We start from the raw sequence: 9888 nt of genomic DNA, 5'->3' as shown, positions 1-9888 counted from the left end.
TGGAGCCAGCTGGGGTCGGCTCGCTCCGGCCGGTGGCCACTCCTGCCGGGCGTGGCGACGGGACAAGACCTCGTCTGGCCGGGAAGAGCGGAGTATCTACGGGAAGGAGGATGCGACAGGCCCGCGCGCTCCCACGAAGCAGGCGGGCCCGGGAGCGGCGCCTTCCACTGACCCGGCCCGGCGCTTCTCCTCCGAGCCCAGACGCGGGGAAAGCCCGCGGCGAGCGCCTCGGGCGAAGGCGCTTTGGCTGAGCACGTGTCGAGCCGCGGGACCATTAGCCGGCGACAAGCGCGTCGTGGGAACCCAGCCTGAAGTATTCTCTTAATCCCCTTTCAGGGGCGCGCTTAAGGGCAGTTCCGCGCCTCTCCCATTGCTGGGGGAGAAACCCCTTCCTGCGTGTTAGGAGCGGGGGCTCCTGGATGCGCTTCGCTCGCGGGGGAAGAAAGCGACCGCCCGGCGTCCAGGTGGGTTTGCTCCCGGGTAAACGGCAGGGAGATCTTTGGCCCGCTTGCCAGGGAGCGAGTCCTGCGGCCCCGCAGAAGGGCCTCGCTGCGGCGGGGGCTCTGCCCGAGAAGGAGCCGCTCATCCAGCTCCGGCCTCCGGAGACCCGCCCCGTCCATGGGAGGCAGCGGCCCCTTTAACAGCCAAGGATCGGTTTTTCCCAGGCTCGCCCTCTTTCTTGCTGGTGGGCGGGGCCTTGCAGGGCCGGCGCTCGAGGGAGCCAATCGGAGCGCGCGGGCGCAGCCGCGGGGCCCGAGCCGCCGCCGCTAATAGGCTGCCGAGGGGGCGGAGCCTGAGCCGGCCGATCGCGAGCCGCCGGGGATGACGGCGCGCCGGGGGGGGGGGCGATCGCGCGCCGCCGCCGCCGCCGCCGCCGCCGGGCAGGTATGCGAATGACCTCATCCGCGTGTCGCCCCGGTTCGTGGGAATGGGGTGGCATGCGCGGTGGTGACTCGGGACCTGGGAAAAGAGCTCCGGGGCTCAGCCGCGCCTCGGGATGGCGGGTTGGAGGGTCCTTATCCTGCTGTTGCCCCGAGAGAGCTGAGGAGCTGAGGGAGCCGCCGGCGCGCCTGCCCCGAACTTTGTATGTACGTCGGAAGAGGCTGAGGAGGGAGCAGCGGGTGGATCTAATTCGGGCAAACGATCTCCCTGCAGAAGCTCCGCAGGTGCCTTGGCTTTTGCCGTCGTCGGAACCCGGTGGGGCAGACGCGTGTCCGGCAGAGTGGGCTTCCTCTCTCGTGAGAAAGGAGCGCGGGTTACCCGTCCCTTCCTGATGAAGAGAGGCTCCTTTTTTTCTATAAGCGTTTTTGCTCTGACTTGGGGTGGTTAGAAGAACTTGAGGATCGGCTGGCGGGTTGTTTGAACGCAGCCGGTGAGGCTGCCGAGCAAGAAGACGGAGCAGGCAAGGAAAGGGGGTGTGGTGGGAAGAGGAAAGAGAGCCCAAGCGTTAGTCCCGTTAAGGGAAGACCGGGAATGGTGGCTTCCCGCAGTGTCCTCGGACTGCACTTCCAGTTATGCCTGGGCAGCTGATGGGAGTTGAGTCGAGCAGCGTCCGGACAGCCTCCTCCTGCCCCAATTCCCTGTTTAATGCTGGGCGTGCTGGGTGGGCCCCTTGCGGCTGCTTAATCTGACCCACCTTGGAGGGTTGTTGTGATGATAAAATTAGAACGAGAGTGTGGAATTGAGACATGGCATGCAGGGGGGTTAATGGGCATGGGGTGCCGTTCACAGCCGGTTTTTGACTGGAGCACCTTTTTGTCGTCGCATGGGTCGCATGGGTTTTTGTGCCTTTGAGTCAATGTTGGCTCCAGGCAACTGCCTGGCCAAGTCCCTCCAGTTTTCTTGGCAAGGTTTCAGAAGTGTTTTGCCTGGCCTTTTTCTCTCTAGGGCCGAGAGGGAGGACTGGCCCAAGGTCGCCCCGCTGGCTTCGTGCCCCAGGCCAGACTAGAACTCCTAGTCTCCCGGTTGGTTTGTGGGCTGGTGCCTTCACCACTAGACCAGACCAGCTCGCTCACAAGCACCTTATAAGCCTTGTAAAATAAATAAAACTTAGTTTGCCTGGTCCTGGGCAGGCGGGTTGGGGAAACAAAGGTTGCCAACTTCCCAGCAAAACTTGACTTCAGAGCCCCCATTTGCTTTGCTGGTTCTAAGGGAGAGAGCTTCCTTCCTCCTACCCCCATTGGCAAGACCGTGATTTTGAGCGGCTCTTTGCAACAGGTTTCCGCAGTTTAAAGCTGTCCGGTTGTGGGGGACTGTGACTCCCTCCCAGGGAGCGTTAGCAAACGTTGAGGGATGCTGCGTCTCTGCCAGCTACGCGGCCTCTTTTTTAAAAACAAACAGGCAGGCAAAAGAATGCCCAGCTCTTATTAGGTCCATCTCAGCCAGTTTTAGATGCCTGGCGGGGGTATCTGCAGGGTATGGTCAAAAAAGGCAAGATGGCAGCCACCGTGGCCTCAACAAAGCTTTGCCTGTCTTTTTACGTGCGTTGCAAAGGTGGCTTTATTGGTGGGTCTGTATTTTGAATTCTGGATTTGTGTTTTATTGGCCTGAGACTGTAAATAAATTCAGTTCAGATATTATGAATGTACTGTACTATCCCCAACTCCAGCTCCAGTAGTTAAGAAAGCAAGGAGTTGCAGTTCAGCATCTGGGGGGGGTTCCCCACCAGTCCCCCAAATCCTGCTCTTTTTTAATTTGCTGTATTGCAGTCAAAGGCGCATGAATGTGCAGGCAGGAAAAAAAGGAAGTTATAAAGTGGGGGACCTTAGCCTCCTCCTTTGAGCTGACAAGGCCCCTCGAATCTGAATGACACTGATAGGCATCTGACAGGTGTTGGGTTTCACTGCAGTTGCACCACAGTCACAGTTGGTGCTTCTTGGTCCCTAAAAATGGCATCCTGTCGCTGGGTTGGGTGAGGGAGAGAGGGTGAGACACAGAATTGGCACGAGCCCCTTTCTTGCCATGTCTCCTTTCACAATCCCTGCTTTGTCCGCTGCACAATTATCAACATGAACAAGGGAAGGGGGAAAGTATCCTGTTCAAGTTTTGGGGAGTTCAAATCCCTACTGGGGGAGGGACCCTGGAGGGACCCTGGAGCCGGTCGAGCTGTTGCGGACATGGAGGGGCTCCTGCAAAGGGTTGATGGGGTTGGGGGGCTCAGTTGCTCTGCTTTGCAGCGGTGCGCTTACGGCCAGCAATGCCTGCTTTTGCCTTCTCTTGCTCCTCTCCTGGGGAGTTTCCCCTCCTGGCTGAAGATGCTGCTTGCTCCTGGCAGACTCCAGAATAGGCTTTGTGAGTTGGTAGTGGGATTGGCCGCTTTGCACAGGACTGGTGTGGCGGGGCTTTGTTTTGTGATCTTGCAACTCCATCTCTGCCAGTTAGGACAAAATGTCTGGTTCTTTTTCTCTCCCCTCTCCAAATGTTCTCCTGTTGTGCCACGTGGACATGTAAATTCGTTGAGGCTGGTTTGTCTTTTTCCTGTTGGCAGAGAGATCTCTTTGGAGCAGAGATGCTGTCCCTGAGAATACCAAGAATATGAGAAATTGGGACATCGTGCAACCTTGAAATTCAGGGCTGGCTGTGCAGGCTGGCATCAGCTTTTCAGCTTTTCATCTGCCTCGAAACATCTTGGCCATTTGTCTCTGTGCTGAATGTAGCTTTGTCTCTGGCACCGCGCACAGAAGGGGCCGCAGCTTGGCTCAGATGCTGCCCGTTTCACAAAGTAAACTCTTCCCTTTTGACCAGCCGGATTTGATTCTTTGATCCTGACAGGGTGGGAGGGTCTTGTGCCATCTTTCCCCTGACACCCTTTAAAGACAGTCAGAAATTTGGGCTAAGAAAAGGGCTGGGTCCCTCTGGGAGAACACATGTGCGAGCCAAGATCGCAGTGCAATGCCTGGACCATGGCTGTTAATGGGTGGGAAGTACAAATAGAGAGTCTTTACATAGTGTGCCAAGTCCTAATGTGGTTTTAGCTTCATGCAATGTGCAAACGCAGGCTTTGTGGCATGGTCGGCAACCCACAGTTAAAAAGGAATCATGGCTTGGTGTGAAGTATGATCCTAGTCAGTGTGTAACCATGGGTCAGTTCTCTACCCAAATAGCTTGGGATGTCATGCTCAGCCATAATGTGGCTTATTAGTTTTTTGGGCTTATTATGTTATTGCAAATCACAAACTTTGCTTTATGGCTCGGTGCAAAGCTAGCCATTGTGGCGAACTTCAGTAACTGTGGTTAAGCAAAGTATGGCTTACTACAGTGGGTGAGGTGAGCTAGTTGACTGTTCTAAAGCCTAAACAAGGATTTCGTCACAAAATGCATTAGACATTTGATCCTGCCTTACCGTTGTGGGTCTCCCAGTGGTAGTGGTGTCTCCAGGGTAAAGGCAACAAAGTCAAGATGGCAGCCATGTGCAAAGTATTGCACGTAAAAAGCGGGCAGAGCTTTGATTGCACCATCGTGACGACCATGTTGACTTTGTTGCCCATACCCTACAGCCACCTCTACTCTGGTAGCTTAGATTTTTCTTCTGGTTCTCCTTGTCCCCCTTCATTCTCTGCTGCCCCTTTCCAAGCCTGACTAGAAAATAAGCATGTAACACTCCCTAACTGGGTTTAGGGCCATTCAGTGCAATCCCAACATTTTACTGCTCCTGTCTGGAACAGCGTTTGGCAAAGTCCTGTGTTTGGCAGTGTCCCCCCGTTGCTCTGCTTGCTCTGCTATAAAAGGAGCTTTTTAAGGTGGCTTCTCCAAACTTGTACAAACAGTTTTAAGTGGGCACATCGCTCGGGCCAAACGGCCAGGCCAAGGGCGAGGGGAGGAAATGAGATCGCTCTGAAAAGGGGCTGTGTTGAGAGGAAGTGTGCGTTGGCAGCAGGGAACGTCGGGAACTGCGGGCAGCTTGTAGCCCTCCTCTGTGAACTTGGTGTTTGCAGACTGCCATCAGCCAAGTGGGTTGCAGCTTGGCTGGGACCATTTGGGGCTGGGCTGAAGTCAGTTGCCTGCCATGTGCCTGGAGAGGCCAGAGTTGGGGGGGCTTTTTCTGAGGAAGGACTCTTGCACCCAGTCCTCTGCGGGTCACAGACGGGGAGCAGATAGGCTTCCCAAGGCTTCCACCCAGCCTGGCTCAGACTGTGGGCTGCTGGGAATGGTAGTTTAGCAACCTCTGCGGGCCCCCAAGTTCTTACTCGTGACCTGAGCTATCCTCCCAAACCTCTCACCCCCTAAACCATTATGACTTAAAAAAAAAAAAATCGAGTATCACCAATAGAAAAATACTGTGTACATGAGTAGGAAGAGTTTTGATCTGGGGATTGAAAGGACAAGCTTGATCTCTGGAAGGCGGGGGGGGGGGTCTGTGCGAAAGAGGGAGAAACAGATGATCAAGGTTATGCTCCTGGTTATGCTTTTAATCAGCTTTTCCTTCTCTGGGGCCTCGAGATGTGTGGAGTTTTTAACTCTCAAAGCCCTGCTGAGTGGTGGAGCAGAAGCTGAGCACATCTGTGGGCAGCAGGTTGTGGATTGAGGAGTGGGGGATTGGCCAGATTCCAGTGGATCCTCCAGATTTGGAAGTAGAGGGAAAGGAAGTTTGAGGTGAAGCATCTCCTTGTGCACAGACTGTTAAATGAGTAGCTTTGAAACCTCACTGGGCAAGGGTTTCTCAGACTGAACAAACCAGCCTTGTCCTCCGTTATGAGGGGGAATGAGGTCAACAGATGTTGGTCTCCTAAATCAGGATGAACTTGCATTCTAGCGGAAAAAATATGTCATCATTTAAGCCTTGATATCTCTCTGAAATATTCCATGCCTTGTTTGGTTTAGGGTAGGATATAGAGCTGACAGCAAAACAGAACACTGGTGCACGGCTGTCCTTTTGAGCTCGTCGTGTGTATGTGCTCGTAAAGTACATTTGATAAGTTCAGTTGAAATGGTATCAGCGCTGCTGGAATTATTCAGAACCCCTGTCAAAAAGCCTAGGTTTGAAACCAGCTACATTCAGGATGAGTGGCCTTAACCATGTGATTTAACTAGAATTTTAAACAAGTCTTTGTGGAATAAGCCCCAATAGCTTGTTTCACATACAACATGATGCTAGAAGTCATGGTTTACAGATCACAACAGCCAGTTCTCACATCAGACTAAGCTAAAACCAAGCAAACTGTATTAAGGTTTAGTGCACTTCATAAATAAAGATGGTTTTGCAAATGTGAGAATTACACTGTTGTGATACTTTTTCCCCTTTTGTTATTTTCCCTTTTTGGTGAGCTGTTTCCATCTGAGTATGGCTAATTATGATTAGTAGAAATCATAGCTGTGGATTCAGTTCAGGTCTTGATCCTGGCTTGAAGATTGATCAGTTTGCAGTGAACTGAAGGCTCATCATCATCTCCCAGAAACGGGGAGAAAGAGGCTTGGGAGCCAAAGGTTTGTATCTCTTGAGACCACAACCCACTGTTTGTCCTTGTGGAAGTGAGCACCCCCGTGTATATTCACGTCTTGTCCCAGGCTCTGAGATTCATGGGGTACAATGAGGTCACCAAAGTATCTTTGGTTGGTATGCAAAAAGAGCTGGCCCTGGCTAATAAAAGCAGAGTGTGATGAGGCAAAGTTCACATGAAAGTGTCAGGCAAGAAACTAAAAATATGCCATGTGGGTGAAAGAATCAGTGTGAGGCTTGGAGAGGGAATCTAGTTCACATTGTGCTGCTGAAGAGAGTCGGGAGCAAAAAATTCTGGAGTGTTTTGAGTGGAATATGCTCGGCACTGAAAGACCAAGGGACTGTGTGTAAAGTTTGGGTATTTTTACTGAAGAATCTTACTGCAGGTTAACTTTTTGTAGGAATGTATTGATATCCTATTTTCCTTCCATCATGGAATTCAAGGTAGGAGAAATGAACTCTAAGTTAGGGTTCGTTGATCTGGGAATGATCTGGATTCACTGATGTCAATCTCTCTGTTTTCCTCTGGATCATGCTGAACCTGGACTGTTCATTCCAAGGCCTGTTTGGTTCTTTCTAGAAGTAAACTCTCCAGTTCAAGGGGCTTGGGACAAAGACATCTGTTCAGGGTCCAGCTACCCTCAGACCATTCATAAGCTGGCAGTGCTTCCCCAGATGTTTTAGCGATGGTCTTTCTCATCCTTTCCTGCCTTGATCTTCTTCACTGGAGATTCGAGGAATTCGGGCTCACGCTACATGCCGACCTAGCGCTCTGCCTCTGAGCTATGGTAACTATGCAGTCTGTTTTGTTTTGGCTTAGTGCACTGTGTCAAGCCAAGCGTGGGTTTTCTAAACCATGATTGATGGTTTGGTATGATGAATAACCCAGGTTAGTGTGGTTTGTGCCGACCATGACTTAGCAAGGTGTGTGCATCTGGTTATTAGGGCCTGGTTCAGACCACACATGAAGCCATGATATGCTTCGTTGGGTCTGGATGAGGGCACAGTGTCAACCCAGACCCTGTGATTTATTAATTAAGCCTCAATCAATCAAAGCATTACCTAGCAAGAGGCCTGAGCATAGCCTGAGTTCTCCTGGGGCCAGCCTCCTTCCTCACCAGCCTACTTCATTTCCTGGGTACCAACCCAAGTTCAAGGGCGAATGCAGGTCCTCACTTTAAGTGCTTCCTGTCCACCCCCAGCTTTGGGGCCCTTGCTTAAAGATCGGGCTGCCCCAGATCAGTTGGGACCTGGTGAAAGTTCCAGGTGGAAGGAGAACCATTGGGAGCCTCTGGTGGGTGCTGCCAGGGCAATGCAAATATTGTCACGTGGATCTTCTTGGGATAGAAGTCTGGTGTCAAATCCTTCTTCCGCGTTGGCTGGCTGCCTAGGAAAGGAGCAATGGAACTTTTGTGGCCAGGGAGCTTACTTATAAGAATGCCTCTTTGTTTAACTTTCTTCTAAAAATACAAGGAATGAAGGTGCCATGAATAGGCTCTAAGAGCTAAGCAGCAGGAAAGCAGCCTTTATGACCCGCTCTTGCTCCCCTCCCGGATTTAAAGCTGTAGAATGGGGATAAGCAACCTTTTTCTTTCCTTCTGGGGGCTGAATTAATTTTCAGAGGCTTAGCACACCTTTTTTTTTTTCCTTACCTGCCCCCCAAGGGGAAAATTGCACCTCCCCTTATTTCCTGGCTTCGGCAGCACAATCTTGGGGGGCTCCACAAAGCCGTCACCCCCTCCCTGTCCTTTTTGTGGCTTTAGCTTCTCTGATTATCTTAAACAGCTTCTGGAATTTGTGCAGCTTGCCTGCCTTGTTGGGTGCATAGGGATTGAGAAAGAAATCTGTTCCACAACTTTGCTTCCTTTTGCTTTTAATGAGAAGTCCCAACAATGAATGTGGGACCTTGTTTATGCAAACATGCGCTCTACAGCTAAGTTGTCACCTTCCCCGTTGGCTTCTGAAGCTTCAGAAATGGGTAGGAAGGAAGATGGATTGGTGCAACATCAGGCCTGAAAGGGCAAACTGAGAAATCATAGATTTAATTTTTTATAGTAATTTTATTAAAAATTACAATTAAAAAGATAAAGAATAAAAGAAAAAATAGAAAGTGCAGAAAAGAAAATAGAAAGAAAAAATAGAAAAGAAATAAGAAATAAGAATATAGTAAAGAAAAAGAAAAGAAATATATAAAAAATGACTTCTCCTTCATAAACAATTGTATGTATAAACACTTTTAGTAACTTATTACCTTCTCTTAAAATACAACAAATAATCTCTTCTTCCCATATCCCATCTCATATCTATAAACAAATCCTTAAAGCCTTGTCGTTCAGTCCTGATCAGCAAAAGTCCATCATGTTGTAATATTTTAGGATCTTCATTTGTCCCTGAAATATTACAACATAATGGACTTTTGAGTGTTGAGTGTTATTTTGGTGGGTGGTCTTTTATTTTTATTTTTAATGGCTCTGGATTCCCTGCACCCCCTCCCCCAATAACCTGCATATTATTATAATTAGATGCTATGTCCAAACCCAGAATTGAAATATGTCTCATGAACTAAACATTATTTCCATATGGGTGGATTCAAGACATGGATTGTCAGTTGCTGGCTGTCCCTGTCAGACTTTATTCTCTGTTGTCTGTATGTAATGAGGATATTGGGTTTTTATAACTCCTCAGGTGCGTGTTCTTAAGCTCCAAGTTTCCTCTTGACGAAAGCCGGCCCACCGGTGAGCAGCTTAAGGAGATCACCTTGGTGCTACAAAGCTGCTTCAACCTGCTAAGAACGCTTCCTTTGTCAGTTGCCAGCTTCCTGATTTGCAGCTTGTCTAACTAACTCGGCTTCTTGGCTGTGGCTCGAGCAGTTGAGTCCAGGGACCAAGTGAGGGATGGCAGTGCAGCGTGCCTCAATGTGGGGCCGGTAAGAATCGGCACGTGGAAGGGGACCTCTTCAGCCCCTGCGTGTTTCCAAAATTCCTGAGGGTTGGAGAGGCTGCAGTGGCTGAATGAAGGCGAATCAGAGCCCGCTGCAGCGGGAGAAGGGCAGAAGACCAGGGGGGAGTGGAGGGCTGACTTTGGGCAGGATGTTTGCAACACACTAGACTAGGCTAAGGTGAGATTGCTTAATCTGGGGTTCAACGTTTTCTGAAAAACCCAGCCAGGGTTTTAGTAGGCTATATGGGCCGGTCATTCTGTTAGGCGAAAGCACTGGGTTTTATTATGTGCGAATGCAGCAATTGACCTGGGTTTATGGGTAAAGCATTTTGTGTGAACCCAAGTTTCCTGTTGCACTTTTAAAGTTGTACTAAGAGCATCTTTTTACAAGTGCTTAAGTTGTGCTTAAGTATTTATGGGGACAGATGTTGAGAACTCCTTCCCTGCACTGGCACAAGATTCAAATGTATTAAGCGCATCTTCACCCTTGATGTGATTTTGCTTGTTTGGGG

General features: G+C 50.3%; 1 protein-coding gene across 7 annotated transcripts in view; it reads left to right on the top strand.

The window, feature by feature from the left end:
- Positions 1–14: 14 nt before the first annotated feature.
- GRAMD2A (GRAM domain containing 2A) overlaps positions 15–9888 on the top strand; it is a 43558-nt gene continuing 33684 nt past the window's right edge. Inside the window, exon 1 of one of the 7 annotated variants that reach the window (XM_088148515.1) lies at positions 15–464. Coding sequence is in view for 2 of the 7 variants with exons in the window: in XM_088148513.1 (XP_088004639.1) it covers positions 939–1084 (146 nt within the window). In the remaining 5 variants the exon portion in view is untranslated. Of the gene's footprint in view, positions 465–785; positions 886–921; positions 1089–1142; positions 1167–6697; positions 7225–9888 lie in introns of those variants that run through there. The other 6 variants (XM_088148514.1, XM_088148513.1, XM_025166808.2 and 3 more) reach the window with 6 other exon arrangements.

This window comes from Python bivittatus, unplaced genomic scaffold, assembly GCF_059951505.1.
Source record: "Python bivittatus isolate LINGU-HERP-01145 unplaced genomic scaffold, Pbiv_v1 ctg000530_np1212, whole genome shotgun sequence".
NCBI lineage: Eukaryota > Metazoa > Chordata > Lepidosauria > Squamata > Pythonidae > Python > Python bivittatus.
The sequence above is the reverse complement of the archived record's forward strand: the minus strand, read 5'-3'. Positions and strand labels throughout refer to the sequence as shown.